The following is a 25,996-nucleotide window of genomic DNA, read 5'->3' on the forward strand; positions in this document are numbered from 1 at the left end:
CTTGCTCAAGCAGGCACCAGTAATGTCTCCATGGTGAGACTTGCTGCTGTTACTATTTTTGGCATATCCAATACGGTATGGGTAGCTTGCCAGGCTCTGCCGTGTGGCAAGATACTCTCGGTAGCTTGCCCGGCTGTCCGAGAGAGGCGGAGGACATCATGATGTACTTAACTATAATCTTTCTAATGTTACTAACTTCCAAACACATAATACAGGGATACATATACGTAAGCAAATTCCTTTTTAACTTATTCTGCCCAAGTGTAATCCAAAATAACAATACTTTTAAGTTTCAATCTTCTCTGATATCTGATAGTTTCAAAAATATTAAAGATAATAAAAATAATGTCCGTGCTACCTCTTTATTTTTTTTTGGGGGGTGGAGGTTGGTTTTATTTTGGGGCCAAACCCAGGGTATTCAGGGCTTATTATTGACTGCTCTCAAGGATCATTCCTGGCAAGCTTGGGAACCATATGGGGTGCCAGGGATCGAACACAGCTTGGCACATGCAAGGCAAGCGTCCTACTAGCTGTACTATCACTCCACACCTAACATTATTTTTAGCTGAAGATGATAATCTAGTTGTAGGGGGAGCTATGCCAACATGAGTTATATTATCCATAAAACATATTTATCTGACTACATAGTAAACCAAGCTCTAGCACTTGTAAGTTCATTCATTTGAACGACAAATAGATATAAAAACATTATGAACACTATTTTTTTTTCAACATCAGTAGAGCAAAAGAGAAAAATAAAAGTTAAAACTGTCCTAAATTGTTTCTTTGTATCAACAACTGAACTTCTGTTTAGTCACCTTTATCAATTATGCCAGCAGGGGGAACCACTTTAATTCTAAAACATGGCTGTAACTCTTCAAGGAGTGGAATCATGTCTATCTTATACCTCACAATGACTTTATGAAACACCTATAACATAAAATAAAAATGGTGACTAGACAAAGAAACTACAAAAATAGTCCCAGACCCTAACTGTGGAAACATAAAAGGACATCCAGAGACAAAGCCATACAAATCAATGAACATACACATCTATGAACAATATCTCTATTTTAATATCCCTATGAATTAGTAAAGCAAAATGATCCTATTGACCAAGTACTACAGATAATAGGATTTTTGAGGCAAGTAACTTTATATGTCAAAAATGCATAAACACTAACACTACTGTAATCATGTTACTTCAATAATATTTTAATTAAAATACTTCAGTAAAATCAAAAAGGTAAAACAAAAATACGTTCAACCTTATTCTCCCTTTTTCATAGCACTTACCACTTTATCATTTACCCATTGATCATTGTCTGTCATCCCAAATTATAATCAGACTCTGAAAGTAGGTACATTTGTCAGTTCATTAATGTATCTCAATACCAAGTACAAAACCAAGTTTGGCATTCAGTCAATATCCAATAATATGTGACTGAAAGAATGAATAGAAAGAGACGACAGAGCCTGAGAGAGAGTAGAGAGATTAAGGTGCCTGGCTTGCAAAAATACTTTGTCTGCATGTAGTCCCCCAAGCCCTTTCAGAAGTGATCCCTGAGGACAGAGCCAGGAATAAGCCTGAACATCACCGGGTTTGCCCACACAACAACAAAATAATCCCCTCCCAAAAAAAACCAAGAAAAAGGAGATAGTAATTCCAAGGTTTCATTTGAAAAGATAAAACTGCTAGGCTATCTGGGTTAACAACAAAAATAGCATTATATAAAATGTAACTGCAAAGAATTTTTTTTTAACTTTTAAAAAATCTGAAGTAGGTGTGAAGAGGTAGTATAGTAGTAGGGCACTTGCCTTGCACATGGCTGACCCAGGCTCAATCCCCAGAAACCCATAGTCCTTCCAGCCCACCAGGAATGATTCCTAGGCCAGGAGAAACTCCTGAGCACCGTTGGATGTGCCCCCTGCCCCCCCCACCCAAAAAATCTGAAGTCTTTTAAGGTATTAAACAATCAATTTACTGGGAGTTAAAAATTGATTTGGAGGGGCGTTGGGAACATATTACTCTTTAAAAAAGCTTATCTTCAGAAACAGGGTTTTAGCTCAAAGGGCTGAAGTACAAGCTCTACATGTAGGAAGCCAGAGATGAAAATCCCTGGCATCATATGGTCACCCAAGCACTGCAATGAGCCTCTCCCAAGCACGGAGCTGCGAGTATTCCCACGTACACACACATAAGCAAAATTTTATTCAGAGCCAGGAAACTATTGAGAATAGAGAAAATTACAAGCAGATTAAAAATTAACACTTGGAAAGAGTGTTAATTACAGCAACCTCTCAAATAAGTCTTCAGAATAACCAAATTTAACATTAATAGCTCATATTTTCTATTTATTCATGAATAAACTTACAAAAGAATTTTTCCCAAAGCAAATATATATATATATATTATATGCTTGTTTGACTAAATAACTGCAAAATACTGTTCATTTATAAACAAAATAATCTATTTCAGAGGAAGTAAGGAATAAACTACCATGCTCAAAGAATCTAAACATTTTAGCCTCTTTAAATGCACATGAAAATAATACATAATAAGATCTTAAATGCAAATGTTTGTTGTTTTTTAAGCTCAAAGCAAAACGAGAAAAGGTCTCTAAAAGATATTTGATGTATATACTTATAACATTTGGCATAATAGGTTAATAACATACATAATTGCACTGTATTGTTCTTTTCTTTCTTGTTTTTTGGTTTCTGGTTTGGGGGCCATACATGGAGATGCTCAAGGTAATAATCCTGGATCTATGGCTCAGGGATCACTCCAGGTGGTACCTATGGGACCAAAGGTGCCAGGAAGTAAACCAGTCACCTGCAGGCACGGCATGAACTCTACTCGCTGGACTATCTCTCAGGCCCCATGCTCATTTTTTTTAGAATAATTAAAAGCTTAAGCAGAGAAATAACTCAGTGGTGATTTCTTATTTGTAGGGAGGCAATGAATTAGTCTCCAAATAAAAGAGAAAAACATTTATCAAACAGAAAAAAGTAAATTTTCACACATTATTATTAACAAAATTATACAAATTTATCTTCTTTACATTTATTGCTATTTTATAGCTATGGTTCTGAACAATGAAACACACAAAAACAGATTCATAACCCCACAATAAACATACTGAATCTCTTTAAATTTAATATCACAAATAAACAAATGGACAACTTTTGGGGGCAGGAGTGGTCATACTCAGCAGGGCTGGGGATCATTCCCAGTACAATATAGGAAACCACTCTTTGTGATGTGTAGTAGGCTACGTAATTGATTCTCCACACCATCTCCCAGCCCTGTTCTGAGAATGTTTTGCAAGTGACTCTACACAAAAATATGAGAGCTGATTCAGTGATAGAAGTGACTCTTTTACTAGATTCTAAAACAGAATTAAAAGTATTATCATAAACACAGCTACGTAGAAACCATGTGCCCTGGTTTAGGTTTCTCATAATTAATAGATTTTTTTTCAATCTCAAAAGGGTCCTCTTTTTGGGAAAAAAAAAGAGATTATTTTAGAAATGCTAAATATATACCACAACTTTTTGAAAATTGTAAATTTACATTTAAAAACTCAGTATTTCACAGGGATTATCTACCTATGTTAATTTTACCATTATAACTCATATTTTGATAAAGACAAATATTTATATAGCAAAGAAAAGAACATTCTTTAGTACCATTATAAATTTTTAAAGATGTTTTAAAAGACTAAAATATAAGCTATTCAAAGAGGTTAGATTAAAAACAATGTAATCATAATTTTATAAATTAATTTTTTATTAAAGCACCAACATTACAGAAGGCCTACCAGTACACTTTCATGGTTCTAACCTCCTTTACAAGAAACAGAATGGAGAAATTTGGTTAGATTTAAGTTCCTCATTAATCTTAAATTCTGATTACTGTGCACAAATTCAGTATATCAAAATTGTATTAAGCCCTCAAAAATCACAACTATTAAGCATGTAAACACGACCAAGTAAGTTGGGAGTTTATTTCAAAGTAAAAGTTACCAAAGCCATAACCTCTAACAAGAGGTCAACTATCTTTGCAATTGCTTGATACTGCCCACTCTTTATTAGACATAAACTTTATGGAATCTGACTGAGACCAGGTTAAAACATTCAAAATACGTAGTGCTAAGTTTACAATTAATTAAAAGTTTTGTTACTATGGCATTCCTGTACAAAGATCCTCAACTGACTTTAAGTGAACTGTTCTCCTTAATGGAATAAATGTTACAACTAAAACCAGAGTCATTTAATCCTAACAGATTTTTTATGTCACTCTCCAGGAAGAAACTGATGTGTGTATGTATGTGTGTATAAAAGTATATTTTATCCCACTATGTACACACACCAAAAGAGGGAAAAGAAGTTTTTTAGTCCTATAAGAAACTTTATCTCAATATTTTTAAATTCAATGAGAGCTAAAAAAAAAATAAAATCACTTAAAAATATAATAGTGGCCTTTAAAACTTAAAAAAACTCTTTAAATGAAGGATCACTCTGTGACAAATTCACAGAAGAACCTATAGAGATTTCCTAATCTGAGCTGTACTCTAATATAATATCATAAAAATAGAAGAAATAAAAGGATCTAATGGGAAAAAGGGGAAAAAAAGACTGGATTTTGTACCAAATACCACCCTCTCCCATAAAGCAGCACAAGGCTTTGCAAAAGTCAAGCCAAATTTACATGAAATGGGTTTGGCGCATGCTCTCTTATACCAGGCAAAGCTTAAATTGGAGTAGTGCTGGAGAGATTTACGTTTTCTCCTCACCAGTAGATGTCGAGGTCTTTGTGGTTCAAAAGCTGAGGGATGCTGCTTCGGAGATGGAGGTCCCTGTGGATGAAGAGGATAATTCGGATGTAGCTAACTGAATGGACTAATTTCTATTTAAGTTTTAATTATCTGATGGTGGCTCACAATGATTTTTTCACTATGTTGTTCTTTCTGGTTTTGGTAACTTTAAAATTTTCCCAAGTAGATAAGCTGGTCTGAAGTGATTTCTTTGAGAGTTCATGGAGAGTTTTTTCTTAATTCATATTTTTCAAAGGAATGAGAGGAAACTAGACAAAAAGAGAGGGGGAAGGAAAAATACCTGTGTGTATATACAAATGCTTTAATATTTCATTTGTTTTGATTCCAGACCTGTTTAGAGCCAAGTCCTGAATTCCAATTCCATGTATGATCATGTACTAACATTCCACAGATTATCAGTACTATGTCCTTTTAGGACAGTACTGTTCATTCACTCTATTGGAAGATCTTCCACTCTGAATAAGTTAAAATATAATTGCAAAGTTTGACATTTTGGGAAATACCAGCATATGCCTTTAAGCATTTCTTTGAAGACTCCTTTCACTCAACTTCTTTCTAAACCACAGGCATGAAGATGAGTGTAATACATATCTGCAAAGTAAAAGACTAAGGCCCTGCTTTGACATGGACTATGCTCTCAAGCGTAAGCATAAATCTGAGTGGGAGTGAAGTCATAAAAGGAAATATTATGGAGACCAGTATTATTATGGAAACCCAGCATTCAATGAAAAATATATTCACCCAATTGCAGCTAAAATTCAAATTTCTAAGAGTCCTTAACTTCAAGTGAAATTGAAAACTATGTTTAAGCCAAACGCATCTAATATACAAAGATACAACCATATTCATTGACTTTCCAAACAGGATTTAAAAGGGAAATTCAGCAGCACAAACAATGATGGAGAGTTCAAACAGTAGCACTCACCAACACATTTTTCTGCCAATTCACCTAAAAAAGCATCTGATAATTTTGGATTCCAGTCCCTGGTGTGGATCTGCAAAATGTGTTTTCTTGCCTATGAAGAAAAGGACAAGTAAAAGTAAGTATATATTACTGAGATGAATTAGCTGAAAGTTATGAGCTAGCCCCACCCAAAAAAAGGGCAATGATTTTAAAATAAATTTAAACATCTTGGCATCCACACTAACTCAGATTCCATCATACCTCTCAGGTGGATAATAGAGATATTGCCTTTGTTTCATAAACTAAGACAAAAATATTTTGAGAAGAATTACTAGTGATGGTGCCAGAGTGATAGTACACCAGGGTGCTTGCCTTGTATGCAGTCAACACGGGTTCAATTCCCAGCATCCCATATGGTCTCCCGAGCACTGCCAGGAGTAATTCCTTAGTGCAGAACCAAGAGTAACCCCTAAGCATCACCAAAAAAAAAAAAAGGGAGGGGGAGAGAGAGGGAGGAAAGAAAGAAAGAAAGAAAGAAAGAAAGAAAGAAAGAAAGAAAGAAAGAAAGAAAGAAAGAAAGAAAAGAAAGAAAGAAAGAAAGAAAGAAAGAAAGAAAGAAAGAAAGAAAGAAAGAAAGAAAGAAAGAAAGAAAGAAAGAAAGAAAGAAAGAAAGAAAGAAAGAAACTTTACCAGTGGTACATGGTAATCTCAGCTAGTTTCCCTTCAGGTATTATCTAAAGAAAAAGATAAACTTGGGACTGAAGCAACAGCACAGTGGGTAGGGCATTTGCCTTGCACACGGCCAACCGAGCATCCCATACGGTCCCCTGAGCACCGCCAGGAGTAATTCCTGAGTGCAGAGCCAGGAGTAACCCCTGTGCACCGCCGGTTGTGATCCCAAAAAGCAAAAAAATAAATAAATAAATAAACTTGTCCAGGCAGACAGTTCAAAAGCCTAGTACACCTAGTACACATGCTTTGAATACAGGAGACCTAGATCTCTGGCACTGCCAGGTTCCCTAAAGGAACAATTAGGATGCACCAGGCAATACAACAGACTCCCTAAGCAGTGCCGATGTCACCCCCCAAAAAAGAAGGGGTAAAAAAAAAAGATAACCAGCTGAATGAAGTATTTGCCACATACACAGGCTTGGAAATAATGTTAGGGAGGTCACATAGTACAGAGCCATTGAAATACAGAGACTTCCAATTAATAAGGAAGACCCAAGAGCTTAACTCAGTATACATACTTTCCATAGAGACCTAGTTCTATCACAAGCACCCCTCCAGAACTAGCAATGATACATGATTAAGATTCATACTGTACAACACAGAAAGCCACCAATCACATTAACATTAGTTTTTAAATTTTTTTATGTTAAATTTAAAATACAGTATCCTGGTCATACTAACATTTCAAGAGCTCAACAGATGCAGTTCTTATTGGCAAACATACTGGACAATTGGCAGGAAAATACATAACATTTCCAATCATCACAGAAAATTCCATTAGACAAGACTCTTTGAGATTTTGTGGGGATATTTTTCTTTTTTTTTTTTATTATGGTTAACAATGGCTTATGTGTATTAGGAAAAGAACAGTAACACACAACACATTGCCCACCAAACTGTTAATATCCCTCTAATACAATTCCCTGAATCTTCTCAGTCTTCCCAGCTTCCTGATAAGCTCAAGTGTGTGGTCAAAGTCTAAGAATTGTTTCCATTACAAAATGTATGTTCTCTGGGTCTTGAGCGATAGCACAGCAGGTAGGACGTTTGCCTTGCACGCAGTTGACCAGGGTTGGATTCCCAGCATCCCATATGGTCTCCGAGCACCGCCAGGAGTAATTCCTGAGTGCACGAGCCAGGAGTAACCTCTGCTCGTTTTGTTTCTTTATGTACCACATAAATAAGATCATCCAGTGTTTATTTCCTTTTCTCACTTAGCATAAACCCTCCAGTCTGATACATGTCACAAAACACAAGATTTTCATTTTTTTTTTTAATAGCTGAATAGCAGTCACATTGTGTGCATACATCTTGGGTGTTGTCCAGACCTTGACTATTATGATGCCGCAATGTACATGAAGAGCAGGGGGAATAGTGTATCTTTTCAAATTAATATTACTATTTTCATTGAATAGTTCAGAATGGAATTGCAGAAACATACCATGGTATTTTTAATTTTCTAAAAAATCAGTATACAGTTTTCTATAGAGGTTGGCCCAATCTATATTCACATCAACTTTGAATGATGGTTTCATTTTTTCTACATTCCATACCAACACTATTTCTGAACTTTTTAATATAAGGCCATTCTTACTGGTAACAGGTGATATCTCATTGTTTTGTTTTTCATTTCTCTGATAATAAGTAGAGACAACCACTTTTTTCATACACTTTTGGCAAGGTTCCCTTTTGTCCTATTTTAATGGGACTACTTTTGTTGTTTTCTGAGTTTTGCAACTGCTTTATGTGTTGCAATTTGTGATATATGCCCTTTTGAGGGGGCTGGGGAGAAAGGAGGGAGGAGATCACACCTGACATTCCTCCTGGTTCTGCACTTAAGAATCACTCCTGGCGGCTCAGAGGACTATATGGGATGCTGGGATTGAGTCCCGGTGAGATGCATGCAGGGCAAACACCCTTTCACTGTACTACCTCTCCAGCTCTCCAATTTCATTCTTTTGTATGTGATTATCCAGTTTTCCCATTGTTAAAGAAACTTGCTCTATTTTGTGCTTTTCTTCCCTCTGTCATAAATTAACTACTTGTATAACTGAAGACTTATTTCTGGGCTCTGCCATATACTCCATAGATTGAGTATCCGCTTTTATTCCAACTTCACGCCATTTTTATTACTACAGCTTTACAATATGAAGTCAAAAAACACAATGCTTCTCACCTTTTCTCTCAGAAATCTGTTGGCTACTTGAACAGTTTTGCGACTCCAAACAATTACTAGTAAGTCTGTTCTATTCCTTAAAGAATGCTATTGGAATTTTGATAGGGGTTCAATCAACAGGTATAATATTTTGGGTAACATGGTCATTTACACAATGTCAATTCTTCCTATCATCTCCTGTGCCTACTACATCTTTTAACACTGTCTTACAGTTTTTGATGTAGTCTTTCAGCTTCCTTGTTGATTTCTTGACACATTATTCTATTTTGTGCAATTATAAATGAGATGCTTTTCTTGATTTCCTTCGCTTCTAGTTTTCCTATAGAAATACAACTTACTTTTAGGTATGAATTTTACTTTACTGATATATTTTTTTAAAAAAATATTTTTTAATAATTTTTAAAAAATTATTTATTTTTTTATTAGTGAATCACCATGAGGTTACAGTTACAGATTTACATATTTTAGTGCTTGTGTTTCAGTCATACAATGCTCGAGTACCCATCCCTCCACCAGTGCCCATTCTCCACAACCGATGATCACAGAATCCCTTCCACCCCACCCGCCTCTGTGGCAGGGCATTCCCTTTTGTTCTCTCTCTCCTTTAGGGTGTTGTGGTTTGCAACAGAGGTATTGGGTGGCCATTTACTGAAATATTTCTAATAATTTTTAATAGTGTCTTCTATGCATATTGTCATATCACCTGTGAAAGCGAAATTAACTAGGGCCAAAGAGAGAATAGTAGGGTAAGGCACTTGCCTTGCACACAACCAATTCAGGTTTAATCCCTGGCATTGCATATGGTTGGTTCCCTGAGTCCAGGCAATAGAGATCCCTGAATGCAGAGCAAGGAGTAAGCTCTGAGCACAGACAGGTATGGACCCAAAACAAACAAAAAAATTTAATCTTTTTCTTTTCAGTATGAATCCTGTATTTGTTTACATTGACTAATTATTGTGGCCAGAACTTCCAATTCTATAGTGTATAATACATCTTTGTCTTGCACCTGATCTTAAAGGAAAGAAAGGCTTTTAATTTTCAAGACGGAGTTAAGAGGCTAGGATTTGTTGCATATAGCCTCTTATCAAAAACAGATAAAAGGAGTTGGAGTAATATTATAGCTCGTAGGTCTCTTGCCTTGCACGTGCTAACCCAGTTTAGATATTCAGCACCCATATGGTCCCCTAAGCAATGCCAAAAGTGATCCCTGAGCACAGAGTCAGGAGTAAGAATGGAGCACTGTTAGATATGAACCAAAACAACAAAGAAAATAGGTATCAAATTTTTCTCAAAAGAGCCCTCTGCATATACTGATATGTAGATCTTATTTTTTGTTAAACCTAGAATATGCATGATCTATTCTGGACCTGTGATTCCCATACAGACTAGGAACTACAAAACGAAGACAGTATAGAATGCAACACAAAATGAAGGTAATGACTTTCCTGTGCTTAAATGAATAGTGTCTATGTTTTTAGATCTAAGCACTATGACCAAGGCTGGGAAAATCTAAAAAGAAGCCCCTGGGTTGTTTTTTGTTTTTTGTTTTTTTGTTTTGCTTTTTGGGACATACCCAGTGATGCACAGGGGTTACTCCTGGCTCATGCAATCAGGAATTACTCCTGACGGTGCTCGGGGGACCATAAAAGATGCTGGGAATCAAACCCAGGTCGGCGCATGCAAGGCAAATGCCCTACCCGCTGTGCTATCACTCCAGCCCCGCCCCTGGGTTGTTTTGCTAACATCTAAAAAACGTCCCCAGACCAGTAAAAGATATTCCAGAACAAGATCGCTAAGACTTCCTCTAGCCAAAGTAGACTACACCCACTTCAGTCATGTTTTCCAGATCTAATCAGACTTCTATGCAGTGGTACAGTACAAGAATTGCACTTAAGTGAAGAAACTGATGCTAAATATTCTTTTCCTATTCCTCCGTCCCTCTTGGAGAGCCCGGCAAGCTACCGAGAGTATCCCGCCCACACAGCAGAGCCTGGCAAGCTACCCATGGCATATTCGATATGCCAAAAACAGTAACAAGTCTCACAAGGGAGACGTTACTGGTGCCTGCTCAAAAAAATTGATGAACACGGGATGACAGTGATACAGTGATCCAGACAAAGTTGGCTAAGTCTGAAGCCAATCTAAAGTTCGTAACTTGAACTGCCAATCCAAAAATAAGGAAAATAGTAGTGTCTGTGCAGACTGATGTTAATATATGAACTGCTAGACACAATGTAACTATCATCTTCATTTCCATAAAATCATCAAAACTGTTCTAATCACTGAGATATTTATGTATGCAAATCTAAAATCAAAGCCAAAATTCTTAACAGTATCTTACTTTCTTCATATTGATGAGTATATGGAATAAATGTACTCATTAGACCTATTTGATATTTTAAACCAACTGAAAAGTACCACGAAAGATAGTGAATACTCTAGAGGCATATAACCTAGTATATAAAACATAATTACTATAATCTAGACAACTAAAGAGTAAACAAACATCGACAGTGACTTAATCAAGAATTCCTCTTCTTAAACTCAAGTTTTCAGGGGTCAGAGCGATAATACAGTGGGTAAAGTGCTTGTTTGCCTGGCAAGAGGCCAATCCAGGTTGGATGCCCAGGACCTTATAAGGTCCCTAAGGCCCACCAGAAGTGATCCCTGAGCAAACTGCCAGAAGGAAGTCATGACTGAAGACTTCCCAGTGTCCCAAAACTCAGAACAAGCAAAAACAAACAAAAACTCTCAAGTTTTCAGATAATTTTTAATAGAAAAAGACTAAATTATTCAGTAATTGAATTTTTTCAAATATTAACTAAGATAACCCATAAGCAGATTTTTTTTTTTTAATTAATGCATGGGCCAAGGATGTAGCTCAGCCAGAGAGCATCACCTTCATGTGGAAGGTCCTGGGTTTTGTTTCCACTGCCACAAAAAATTAAAATCACAAAAACCACAAAATAGCCCGGGCAGTGGCTCAGCCATAGAATACTTAATTTGCATGTGTGAGGACCTGGATTAGATCTCCAGCACACCACCCCCCCCATACAACACACATACCTCCCAAAAACAATAAAAGACTCAAAATTTCTCAAAGCATGTATCTGTGTGTATGTATATTCTGTGTTGTGTATATGTTGAGTATATATATATATCTTTCATAATCTTAATATACTGAAAGCAGAAACATTTTTACCTTTTGATCTGGCAGGTTGAAAAGGAATTCTCTGTCAAAACGACCAGGTCTCCTGAGAGCAGGATCTATAGAATCAAGTCTATTTGTAGCACCAATGACAACAATTTCACCTCTGTTGTCTAATCCATCCATAAGAGCAAGGAGGGTTGACACTATAGAGCTATAACAAAATTTTCAAACAAAATTTTAAATTATTATATAAAAACTTCTTACACTTCCATCATATTTAAATGCTAATAAAATTATAGCATTATATCTTAACCCAGATCATGTAATATATAAGTCATTTTCTTCAGACGTCATTTTTTAAAGTAATCAAACAATGAATCAACAACTATAACATCAACATATAAAAATGAGTAAAATATACTTTGTCAGAATTAACATTTTTTCTGCTTTAAGAAATTATGGAAGGGGTAGAAAATAGCTCAAAGGGTTGGAGTGCATGCTTTGCATGTCAGCAACTTAGGTTCGATCCTTGGCACTGCATGTCCCCAAAACACTGGGTCAGGAGTAACCACTAAGAACCATTGAATGTGGGCCAAAAACAAAAAGAAACTAGGTAAGAAGTGAAACAGAAAGAAATAGGAGAAAATAGTTATCAAATTTGCATTTGATAAAACTCAACCAATCCAGAATATATAAAGAAAAACTGAGTACTAAAAAGAGGGCAATGAACGTGGCTTGGGGATATCTGACATTTATGAGGGTCTTGGTTTAATCCCCAGCTCTGCAAGAAAAAAATTCACTCAATTTTAAAAGAGCCAAAATATTTAAATGGATATTTCTCCATTGAATTTATTCTACACAAAGCCCATCACTAGTTTTTGAAAATACTCAAAACAAAACCAAATGAGGGGCTGGATCGAGAGCAAAGCGGGTAGGGCATTTGCCTTGCATGCGGCCAACCCAGGTTCGAATCCCAGCATCACATATGGTCCCCTGAGCACCGCCAGGAGTAATTCCTGAGTGTAGAGCCAGGAGTAAGCCCTGTGCATCGCCAGGTGTGACCCAAAAAAAAAAAAGGTAACATTTAATTCCTCTCTGATCATTATAGTAAAAGAGACAACTAATAACAAGTGTTAATAGGGAAGTAGAGAAAATGAAACATATACGGACTAATAAGAAAGCAAAATAGTGTATATCTTGGAAAAAGTTTCAATTATTAAACATAAAATTACCATATGATTCAGCAATGTTTATTTAAAAACTTGTACATAGATGTTTACACTTTATTCACAACAGCCCAAATTGCCTGTTTAAAAGTGCAACTCAAATGAGCTCCAATTGACAAATGCATAAATTAAAACCAACATAGCCACACAGTGGAACACTATTTGTCAATAAAAATAAAGTACTTATAGATGGTGCAGCAGATTTTAACATGGTGCTATATCAAATAAGAGAGCTACAAAGTTTATGTATCATGTGATTTCATTCATATGAAACAAATCTATACAAAAACTATAGTAACACAAAGTATATTAGTGGAGTTGATTAGGATGAGAAGGTAAGACAGTGGTGTCTAAAAATACAAGGTTGGGTCAGAGTGATGATAGTACCATGGTTAGGACAACTGCCTTACATGCAGTCAACCTAGGTTCAAAACCCAGCATCCCATATGGTCCCCAAAGAGTAATTCCTGAGTGCCAAGCCAGGAGTACCCCTGAGCATCCCTAGGTCTGACTCAAAAAGCAAAAACAAAAAAAGAATACAAGGTTTCTTCCTCAGGAAATGAAAATATTCTACAACTAGGAAAATGGTTATATAAACAAAATAAACTAAGTCACTGAATCAAAGTTTAAATGGATGAATAGATAAAGACATTATCTCGACATTAATATTGAAAAAAAGAAAAGTTTGTTTCACACAAAAAGCAATCCTGAATGTTTTTTATGTTTGACAAATTGTAAGACTTTTGATTTAGAGAATACTTTTGTGAAACCATTGTAATTCTTTTTAGGACTGGAGAGATGTAATACAACAGGTAGGGTGCTACATGTGACCAACTAGGTTTGGTCTCCTATGGTCCCAAGTCCCCACCAGGAGTGATCCCTAAGTACAGCGCCAGGAGTAAGCCCTGGGCCACTGGGTATGGCCCCCCAAAAATCAAATAAATAGCTGCATGTTTAACTAAATACAGTGGGAGACCACTATGGATTTTAGTTTTTGTAAATTCTTTATAATTATTTAAATTACAAATTAAACAAATCTGAATATTTTGTCTATAACATAAACCATAATTTGAGTAATTCTTTCGTGTATTTCCTGACTATTCTACTCCTTTATATTTACTGGTAGCACCTGCTTAAAATATGCTCAGCATTTATAGAAAATCATTCTTGCTCCTAAACTGTTCTAGTTGTTTCACAAATCTATAGCTTAGCCAAAATGCTAGACACTGTACATATGTAAGAGGGATGTGTACTTTTTTTTAACAGATAAAATTAATGGCTAAGTCTCTCACTGGGGTAGAAAATAAACATTCCTATGCACACACTCATGTTTAATCATATTAAACTTCACATTTTTCCTTAGTAAATAATAACTGCAAATATTTTTAAATGCTTGTTAAGGCTTATCAACATTTTAAAGTATTTTGTAAAAGGATTTCCAGAAGATAAAGTCTCAAGACACAGGCAGAAACAGATTAAAATAACTAAAATATCAGAAATCCAAAACCGCGAGGCCGAGACAGCTCAGAGTCTTCATTCTCAGCAATGAAAAGAAATTATAAATGATGCCTTTTCAGCAGGCCTGATGGTTGGGGGAAAATTCCAAACAATAATAGTGAGTTCTCTATTGAAATATTGAATGTATTCAAAGTATAGAGAGAATAAAATGAAGATCATTAGCTATTTAGGTGGGGGCTGAGTGGGAGATGGGTATATTGGGGTTCTTGGTGGTGGAACATGTGCACTGGTGAAGGAATGAGGGTTCAATCATTACATGACTGAGACCTAAACCTGAAAAAAATAAAATAATATATAGCTTAGGGCCTGAGAAATAGGATAACAGTTAAGATGCATGCGATGCATGTGGCCAATCCAAGTTTTATCTCCAATACCACATATGGGGGGTAAAATGCTTGCAATGCACGTGGCCAACCCAAGTTCTATCTCCAATACCACATATGGTTCCATGAGCGCTGCCAGGAGTAATTTCGGAACACAGAGCCAGTAAAGAGTAAAACACTAAATACAGCTGGGTATGACCAAACCCCCAGAATCCAGTGATGAAAGAACAAAATCTAGTTTAAATTTAACCCTTCAGCCCTTCTTTTGATGAGGGATGCAATATCTGAAAGTACATCAGGGGTTATTCCAGATCTGAGGGGCTGTATAGTGCTAGGAAAGTTATGATTATTTTTCAAATGGAGCTGGGCCAGGGCTGGAGTGATAGTACAGCGGGTAGGGTGTTTGCATTGCATGTGGCTGACCCGGGTCCGATTCCCAGCATCCCATATGGTTCCCCGAGCACCTCCAGAAGTAGAAATAATTCCTGAGTCCAGAGCCAGGAGTAACCCCTGAGCATCACTTTTTGGGTCACACTGTGACCCAAAAAGCAAAAAAAAAAAAAAAAAAAGGAGGTGGGCCAGAGTGATAGCACAGCAGGTAAGGTGCTTGCTCAGACAGCCAACTTGGGTTTAATCCCCAGGACTCTATATGGTGCCCCAAACCCTGCAAGGAGTGAACCCTGAGCACAGAACTGAAAGTAAACCCAGAGCACCACAAAATATGATCCAAAAAGCCAAACACAGAGGTCACCATTGGAGGTGCTTAGAGGCCATCAGTTTTGGGGATAGGAATCGCCAATCCTGGGACATACTTGGCATGTGCTCTCCCTCTTCTGTTATCTCCCTCGTCAGTAGCAACGACATTTTCAATATATAATGCTAGAGACACTGGATATGTTTGTTGTGGAAAAAAATTATTTATACAAATACATATATATCACTGTCACTGTCATTCCGTTGTTCATCAATTTACTCAAGCGGGCACCAGTAACATCTCTATTACACTCAGCCCCGAGATTTTATTTTATTTTATTTTTATTTTTTTTCATCTTCTGACTTGTTTGATTCACTCTTTATTGAACAAGACCAAAATAGGACAAATTTATATCCTTCCCATTGATTCAACTAAGAGGAAAGTTCTATTTATTTTTATTATTTTTTTTATTTTTATTTATTTTTATTTATTTATTTTTAATTTTTTATTGAGTCACCATGTGGAAAGTTACAAAGTTTTCAGGTTTAAATCTCAGTTATACAATGCTCGAATACCCATCCCTTCACCAGTGCTCATATTCCACCACCAAGAATCCCAGTATAGCTCCACCCCACCCCCCCACCCCTAACCCCCCCCACGCCCCTACCCCCCCACCCTTAGCCCCCCCACCTGTGTAACTAATAAATTTCACTTTACTTTCACTTTGATTGCATACAATATTTCAACAAAACTCACTATTATTGTTTGGAGAGTCTCTCCCCTAAAGTCAGACCTGCTGAAAAGGAAGCATTAGATAATTTGTTTTCCATTGCTGAGGATGAAGAGGTATGAGGTCGAGTGACCACACTTAGCGGCCTCTCAGTTTTGGGTTTCTGTAATTTAGTATTTTAGTAACTAAGTCCAGAGAGATATCTGCCAGAAGTTGCATCGTTGCCAACTTGTACTTCTCAGTTACATTATATTCCAAATATGAGTGCAATCTTTCTATGTCTGTCTCTTTCTTTCTGACTCATTTCACTCAACATGATACTTTCCATGTTGATCCATTTATATGCAAATTTCATGACTTCATGTTTTCTGACAGCTACATAGTATTCCATTGTGTAGATGTACCAGAGTTTCTTTAACCAGTCATCTGTTTTGGGGCACTCTGGTTTTTTCTAGATTCTGGCTATTGTAAACAGTGCTGCAATGAACATAGAAATACATATGCCATCTCTACTATACCGTTTTGCCTCTCCGGGATATATTCCCAGGAGTGGTATTGCTGGGTCAAATGGAAGCTCAATTTCTAATTTTTTGAGAATCGTCCATATTGTTTTCCAAAAGTCAGCCCCGAGATTTTAGCAGCCTCTCCTTACTCGTCTTTCCCAATGACTGAAGGCTCTTTCAGAGTCAAGCGATATATATATACAAAGCTATGCATTGATCTACATGAGTCTGTGGTTCTGTTCTACTACTTCTCTAGCTTCCCACCAATACTAAAGTATTAACCTAAAAGATCTAATGACCAGTAGAGCAAGTCCTTCACTTGTTCTTAAACAAAATTCTTCACTGATCTTATATACTTTATATTTCTGTGGTGTTTCAAAATCATTTGGCTGAGTTTTCCCCCAAAAAGTGTTATTTTTAACATTGCTGCTAAAAGTACTAAATACTTAGTACTAAACTAAGGTAGAAGAAAAAATCCAAGTTTTATAATTCATTACCCTGGTATTTCTCTCATTTAATCACTGTAAAGTAATTTTGCACTGAATTCTTTTATGCACACACACATATAATATGGAGTTTTTAAAAGATTCCTAATAACTTTCCTTTTTCATTTTGTTTAGTTTGGGAGTCACACCTGCCAATGCTCAGGAAACCATGCAGTGTGGGCAATGAAATTCATGCCTTCTGCAGTTCTCTCTCCAACCCAATGAATACATTTTCTTTTCTTGTGGAGGGTGGTAGCAGTGATCAGGGAATGATATAATGCCCTGGCAGTGATCAAGGGGTGATGTGATGCCAGGGACAGACCCATGCCTCCCGCATGCATAGCAGGTGCCAATAATTAGCCCACTAAGCTATCTCATAGGCCCTTAGTAAACATTTTTTAACTGAGACTTTAAATAGCATTTTTTTTAAATTTTTACACTATTACCAGTACACAGAAAACCAAAATTAATTATATTGACTGGTCTGTATTAGTGTCCTTTACTATATACAAGTTATCGGGTCATTTTAGAATTTCTACATACACAATCATATTAGCAGACGTAACAGTTCAACCCTCTCCACCATGCGTATCTCGCCAGAGAAGAGTGCCTGAAACCTAGGAGCGCTGCAGATCAGAAGGCTTCTCAGTGTAATCCTCAAACTGAAGGACTTTTTTTTCATTTTTTAACATTATGTATGATTATAGATTTCCTTGTTTTGTTCTGGTGGTTCTAGAACTCACAACAAAGTTCTCAACACACTGCAAAGTAAGTGCTCTACTCCTGGGGTTTCTTCAAGATACCTTTGAAAAAACACCTTTATTTTCATTGTTTCCTGAGACAGGGAATCATACCATGACCAAATATAAAAGAAGTTTTCATCCAGAAAACAGTATACAGTTTTCAATCCTTTATAAACCCCACAGCATATCCAAGGGCTAATTATTAGCAAAATTAATCCAATATAAGCAAATTAGGAAAAACTACCTGTGGATCTGATCTTGTCTGCTAGAGCGAACAGGAGCTAATCCATCTATTTCATCAAAAAATATTATAGATGGTCTCATCAAATATGCCTATAATGAAAAGAAAACAAACATTAAATATAAATTCTTATTTTGTAACAATTATATTTTCTTAATTATCACATTTTCTTAATAGGTAGTGTACACAAATGGTATAACACGTAGTAGTTGAAGATGGAGTTTCCTGACTCTGGGTCAGTAGGGCTCAAGGGACCTTATGGGGTGCCAGGGATTAAACATTCATCAGTTGCATACAAGAAAAGAGCCTTTCTCACTCTATTCTCTGGCCCCAACGCTCTGCTTTTCAATTATACCAAGACATTCTAACTGCCAGCATGAGTAGTTGAAAATTAAAACACACAAAAATCTAAAATGAAGTCCCTGGACAACATGAAAGCATTCCCAAGCTATATCTTCACTCATCCACCAATAATTTTTGAGATATACTTCAACATTATTAAATTATCTTAATGCATGAAGGCTAGTATGACTTAGCATAGTGTACTTTTTTGTTTATTTGGGGGTTTGGAGGCCACACCTGGCGATGCTCAGGGATTGCTCCTGGCTCTGCACTTAGGAATTACTCCTGATGGTGCTTGGGGAACCACATGGGATGCTGAGGATCAAACCCAGGTCGGCCGTGGGCAAAGCAAGCACCCAACATAAAGCACTTTAAATTATTTCCACTTCTGAAAGCATTATTAAAAACCCAGCAATTTCATTGTGGCAAGAAAAAGTCACAGAGGCATGTATTGGTTGTGACATCTAGCTCTGTCACAAGAGGCAAATGCTTAGCCCAAAACTCGGAGTTTCCTGTTTCTACTACAGAATGGGCTATATTAACCTAAACCACTCTGTTTTTTTTTTAACTTTTGAGTCATTTTATTCCTTTTTTACTCTGCTCCTCAAGCATACTTTTGTTGATAATGTAGATGCCCAGATAAGACTGTGGAATAAGTGAATGCTCCTACAAGGCTGTCTGAGAATTATATTTTAAATCCTATGCCATCCTCACCAAATAGGTCTTCAACAGGGGACTCACTTGGGGTGCAACTGAAATCAGGCCTCTGAAACAGAGAGATTGAGGACCACCCTGGATCATAATTAGTTCCCCACTGATTTGCCCATTATTGGTTGACCTCGTTTAATAAACAATAAAAATACATTGTTAAGCATGTGCATTATTTTTCTCACTTTCAAACTTTCTTGACTCAAAGTTTTAACATAAATTCACAAAGACAACAAGAAGATTTCATTGAAAGGTGGTGCCCATCTTTTTCCTCCTGCCAAAGTCTCTTAGACAGACATGTTTATTTCTTCCATAGTAGCAGCATTCAATTATATATATATACATATGTATATTTAACAGTGTCAAGAACAAACCTGCCCTTTAATATAATTGACTCCCATAAAAAAACTAATTTATTTTTATACCTTGTTTTCCTTGGCCAGATATCATGAAATATTATATCCATACAATACTATTTACAAAACAATGAATAAAATAAAATTTGTTTGAAAAAAAAAAACCCAGCAATTTGTTATATCTTTTTTGTTTTTGTGCCACACTGGGCAATGCTCAGGTTACTCTTGGCTCTATGCGCAGTAATCACTCCTGGCAGGGCTATGGGGGACTATAGGGAATGTCGGGGATTGAACCTCAGTAGGTCATATGTAAGTACCTGCTATACTATCATTCCTGCTCCAAAATTAAAATTTTTTAAACTTAAAAATAAACTAAAAACAATATATGACAAGCCTTGCCAATTACAAACTATGTTGATACATACCACCTTAGTAACCAGTACTTAAATTCTTGTTGAAACTTTTTGGTTTTGTAATTTCGTAGGAATTACCTTAGACATAATCAAATAGTAGTTACATTATCAAATATAAATGTATTTCTTTACTTGCTCAGGTAAATTAACTTCTGAAGCTAATTTATATCAGAACTAAATTTTATAAATATATAATTTCCTGAGCACCAACAGGAGTGATTCCTGAGCCTCACCAGATATGGCCCAGAAACCAAAAGGAAAAGCTACTCAGTTTGATACTCATGGGTCACCACTTACAAGGAGCTAAGGTACCATATGGTCTGGGGAATTGAACCTAAGCCTCCTGCATGCACACTAGGCCTTTAAGCTATCTTCTAAACCCAGAAAGTAATCATTTCTAATTGTTTCTGTGTTTTTGCTTTTGTGCCACACTCAGAGTAGGTTCCTGGATCTGTGTTCAGGGATCACTCCTGGTGATGGTCTGGGGGCATTATGTGTTGCCAGAAGTGAACCCAGATTGGCCACAAGCAAAGCAAGCACCATAACCCCTATGTTATCTCTCCAGCACACAAAAATTGTATTTTAAAAGAAACAAGAAAGAGAGTCTGTGTAATAATTGCACACCTTACTCTGATGTTTTAATTTTATTATTTCTGAATTCTTCAAGCACTGTATTTACAACTAATAAAGAAAATAATAAATAACATACTGTTTTGTGACATTTTCTTCAGAGGTATTAAACTTTTATGCTTATTCTATTTCCTTAATTACATTGCATCTAATGAAATTTGCATATATCCAGAATTCTTAAAACATGGTATTATAAGCTCAGCAACTACCTAGAAAAATGTTTTGTTAACAATCTAAAATAGTAAGATAAAATATTAAGGGACTGGATCATCAGTATAGTTAGATCCCTGACATCCAATATGGTCTCCCCAGCACCTCCAGGAGTAAGCCCTGAGCACAAGAGGTATGACCCCAAAACAAAAACAAACAATTATTCTTTTTTTTTTTTGCTTTTTGGGTCACACCCAACAATGCTCAGGGGTTACTCCTGGCTCTGCACTCAGGAATTACTCCTGGCGGTGCTAGGGGACCATATGGGATGCTGGGAATCAAACCCGGGTCAGCCACGTGCAAGGCAAATGCCCTACCCGCTGTGCTATCGCTCCAGCCCCACAAAATTCTTAAATATTCAAAAGTTTTAGTAAAACTGCTGCTAAATACCCCTAAAGAATACAAACTCAGATTACTGATGAAAAAATTTAGCATGCTGATTGGAAAACATAATTCTGGAAAATACAATTCCGAAAAGTTTATATCAAAGACTAAATATGATAAACATTCAAAAGAAGACATTCTTAAAGTATTTGACTTCTCTTACCTGATCAAAAAGTAATCTTAGTTGCCGTTCAGATTCACCGACCCACTTGCTCAGACAGTCTGCTCCTTTGCGCATAAAAAAAGCCACCTTTTTGTCTCCTTGACTGCACTCATTAGCTAATGCTCTGGCTACCAAGGTTTTACCTGTGCCAGGAGGGCCATAAAATAAACAACCCCTAGAAATTAAAGAATTAAAGTCAATTAATCACCACCAGCCACCAACAAGATATACCTCCCATATAATTTTCTACAAGGACATATTATTAATGATGAAGCTTTATATGGTGAATAGACAAGCTTCCCTCCGCTAAGAGTTCTCAAAATACATTCTTTTTTATCCCACCATGCAGAATCATTCTTATATATTATTATATAATAAAATGCTTAATTGTGTGACAACATATGACAATCTATTACTTCACACAATATCACCATTACCATTGTTACTTTTTAAATTTTTATTCTCCAAATCACTTTTTAGTAAGACAGAATGGTTTATAATAGAATAGATATTGTCTGCACACTTGCAGTGCTACTGCTACTACACCACACCAAATACAAAGACTGTCTTCCAAGAGACTCTCGATTACTTTGTATCCTCAGTTCATAGTGAAGATCTTTTTTTTTCCCCTCCCCGCATTTTGGGTCACACCCGCAATGCACAGGGGTTACTCCTGGTTCTGTACTCATGAATTACTCCTGGCGTGTTCGAAGGACCATATGGGATGCTCGGAATCGAACCCGGGTCGGCTGCGTGCAAGGCAAACACCCTACCCACTGTGCTATCGCTCCAGCCCCTGTAGATCATTTTTATAGTACCAAGCTTTGCTAGGTAAGAAATAATTAAATCATAGTGTGAATTATTTGTAAGATATCAAGCTTCTACAAATTTTCCCTCCAGCCAAAAAACTTTACATCTTAGAATGTGTCACATTAGAAAACTCAAAAGGGAGGGCCACCAGATAGATTGTACAGCAGGAAATGGACCAGAGAGATCACACAACAGGTAATGCACTTGCCCTGCATACAGCAAGCTCACTCTCTGGAGCCAGGCATCCCATATGGTCTCTGAAGGAATGATCACACCAACAGGAATGATCCCTGAGCACAGCCAGATGTGAAAAAAAAAGACCCTCAAAAGAGTGTTATAAAATTAAAGTATAAAATGTATCTTCAATAGATACTTTCTCTGTGAAAAATTATTAATGAGGGACAGATACACTCTTACATTTATAAAATACCAATACCGTATAAAAATTAACAACATGAATAATTTAGTTATGGAAAGGTGACCACTGTAGAATACAATAAAATTTATAAAATGCAAAAAAATTTTATAAAATATTATTATTTAAAGAGAAATCTGGGAGCTGGAGTGATAGCACAGCGGGTAGGACATTTGCCTTGCATGCAGCCAACCCGGGTTCGATTCCCAGCATCCCATATGGTCCGCTGAGCACCGCCAGGAGTAATTCCTGAGTGCATGAACCAGGAGTGACACCTGTGCATTACTGGGTATGACCCCAAAAGCAAATAAATAAAGAAAGAAAGAGAAACCTATGTTAAATATTTAAATATAAAATAATATTAGAAAATATAATATAGAATGTATAATGAAGTCTGTAAAGAATAAAACAAGTTCATCCCTAAGAATGTTACTATCAGGGAGCCAAAGCAATATTGTACTGGGTAGGATGTTTGCCTTGCATGCACCAACCAGGGCTCGATCCCAGACACCCCATAGAGTCCCCCAGGCTCAACAGGAGTGATCCCTGAGTGTAGAGCCAGAAGTAAGGTCTGAGCACTGCTAGGGTGGCCCAAAAACCAATACCAAAAAACAAACAAAAAGTACTATTACTTTCAGATGGAGCCAGGGCTATAGTACAGTGGGTAGGGCATTTGCCTTGCACACAGCAGATCGGGGTTGAATCCCTGGAACCTTATATGATCTCCTGAGCACTGCCAGGAATGATCCCTACACACAGAGCCACCATGAGTGGCACAAAAACAAAAAACAAAAAAACAAAAAGAATATTATTTTCAAATCCAGAATGATAATTCAGCAGGTGAGGTGCTTGCCTTGCACATGGCCAACCCAGGTTCAATCCCCAGCACCCCATATGGTCCCCTGAGTCCCACCAGAATGATTCCTGAAAGCAGAGCCAGAAGTCCTAAGCACTGATTGTTGTGGCCCAAAAACAAAAACAAAACAAAAAATATTATTTTCTGCTTACAACAATCTCTAAAGAAAATTTTTCTTTTCTTTTTTTTTTTTAATTTTTTTGCTTTTTGGGTCACACCTGGCGATGCACAGGGGTTACTCCTGGCACAGCACTCAGGAATTACCCCTGGCAGTGCTCAGGGGACATATGGGATGCTGGGAATCGAACCTGGGTCGGCCACATGCAAGGCAAACGCCCTACCTGCTGTGCTATTGCTCCAGCCCCTCTAAAGAAAAATTTTTAAAAGAAAAACAGTATTTTTTTCCTCCCAAGTCTATAAACTATTTTTTGGCTTAAAAAAAAAAAGGAGCTCTTATTTTAATTTTTCAATTTTAACAAAACCAAATTCTTATGGTAGTTATAAAGTCACTGCAGGGGCCAGAGAGAAAGTAGAGTGAAAAAAGCTCTTTCTTTGCATGCCATCAATCCAAGTTCAATTCCCAGCACCCTGTTTGGTCCCCCAAGTCCTACAAGAAGGATCCCTGAGCATAGAGCCAGGAGTAAACCCTGAGAACATCAAGGTAAGCAAAGTCATTCTAGAATTATACGCTAACATTTTTACTCATTCAAACACTTATTTAACAAGATTTTCCAATCTTTGAGGCCAGAGCTATGGTACAGCAAGAAGGGCGTATACAAGAGACAAACATATATTTATCTGTGTGTGTGTTTGTGTGTGTGTGTCTACAAATAGTGCTTCCTGAAGAAGATAAGGGGGTGGCAGGTGGTATAGAGGAGGCTATAACACTGGGACAGGTGGGAAGAAACTGACACTCTGGTAGAGGGTCTGGTGTTGAAATGTCTTATACATAAAACCCTGCCATTATCAATATTGTAAATCACAGTGTAATGTAAATCAAACCATTTTTTCTTCAGATTTTTGGGCCATACCCAGCAGTGCTCAGAGTTTACTCCTGCCTCTGCACTCAGGGATCACTCCTGGCAGTGCTCAGAGAACCATATCAGGTGCTGGTGATTGAATCCAGGTCAGTCACAGGCAAAGCAAGTGGCTTACCTGCTGTACTATAACTCCGGCCCCGTAAAAAAAAATATTAATTGTAGTATTTTTTTTTAATTGAGCTTCCTTAACTATTATAAAGTACCAAACTCAGTGCTGATAGAAGAACAAGTGAAAGGAAATTTCATTTGGGCAACCAATGGTATAAATCCAATGCCTTCATGAAAAAAAATCTTATCCTGCATCTGAGTCTAAATGTTAAAATTGGAAACTAAAGGAACACTCTTAGTGAGGTGGGTCGATAGCTTAAAATGACTGGAGTGCATGTTTTGCTTGTATGAGCTAATGATTTGATCCCTAAGCACTGCTGGATGTTTATGTCTCCCAAAATATAGCATAACAAATCAATACAAAACAGTACCACAGCCTCTAAATAACAAAACCTTATTGCAATTTCTTATTACTAGAATACATCAAATAAATACTATGTAATATTTATATTTATGATATTAACTAAAACTGAACAAAGTAACAGTGAAAACAATAAAAAGTTTCTTGGACATTACTTTACCTTGGAGGTTGAATTTTAAACTTTTCAAAAATTTCTGGATATAGAAGTGGGAATACTACCATTTCCTTTAACGCATGAATATGATGGCTCAATCCACCGATGCTATCAAACCGCACCTTGGAAAGAAGGAGGAAAGTTTAATATAAAATAATTTTTAATAGTTTAAGTGTCTTCATTTTTCTAGTCTCTGCCTTGGCATAGGGTTGAGGTAAGAAAGCTGAGAAAGGAGTTGGGGTAAACTTATATGGTGCCTGCCACATGAAATTAAAAGTGGGGGTACAGTCTAAGGGTTTTAGATAGTCGTGGTAAGCTTTATCAATTACCCTGGGGTGCCTGAGTGGTTTAGTTAATATTTCAGAGCTCAGTATCCTTATCTATATTAAAGTGATAAATCATCTTTTACAGTTTTTATAAGTACTGCATTTTGTATATGAACAATAGACAAAGGATACATAATATATAAATATAAGCATACTGCAGTACAGTTATACTGCTGCAGTATCACAACTTTGCAGTTATATAATATACAGTGTGTTCACCTCCCATTAGAGATGTATATATTAAACAATTTTAGAAGGGGTGGAAAAAATTTCCTAAGACAAAAAATCCCCAAAATCTAAGGAAAAAATGGGAATTCTTGACAACTGTAATGAGCCAAATACTGGATAAATATCCTATATGGCTGTGTACTCCACACAAGAATCACTGGGAGGGGCTGGAAGATAGTACAGTGGATAGGGCATTTGCCTTGCACATGGTTGACCCGGGTTCGA

At 36.8% G+C, this 25,996-nt stretch overlaps 1 protein-coding gene across 3 annotated transcripts in view; it reads right to left on the reverse strand.

Annotated features, from left to right (window-relative positions):
• Positions 1 to 25,996, reverse strand: part of ATAD2B (ATPase family AAA domain containing 2B) — a 141,911-nt gene that overhangs the window by 68,984 nt on the left and 46,931 nt on the right. For all 3 annotated transcript variants that reach the window (XM_055121610.1, XM_055121609.1, XM_055121611.1), the window contains exons 11-15: positions 25,224 to 25,339; positions 21,474 to 21,648; positions 18,271 to 18,359; positions 11,856 to 12,015; positions 5,767 to 5,857 (exon numbers count right to left, since the gene is read on the reverse strand). In XM_055121610.1, the coding sequence (XP_054977585.1) occupies positions 5,767 to 5,857; positions 11,856 to 12,015; positions 18,271 to 18,359; positions 21,474 to 21,648; positions 25,224 to 25,339 (631 nt within the window). The remainder of the gene's footprint in view (positions 1 to 5,766; positions 5,858 to 11,855; positions 12,016 to 18,270; positions 18,360 to 21,473; positions 21,649 to 25,223; positions 25,340 to 25,996) is intronic.

Source organism: Sorex araneus, chromosome X, assembly GCF_027595985.1.
Source record: "Sorex araneus isolate mSorAra2 chromosome X, mSorAra2.pri, whole genome shotgun sequence".
Lineage (NCBI taxonomy): Eukaryota > Metazoa > Chordata > Mammalia > Eulipotyphla > Soricidae > Sorex > Sorex araneus.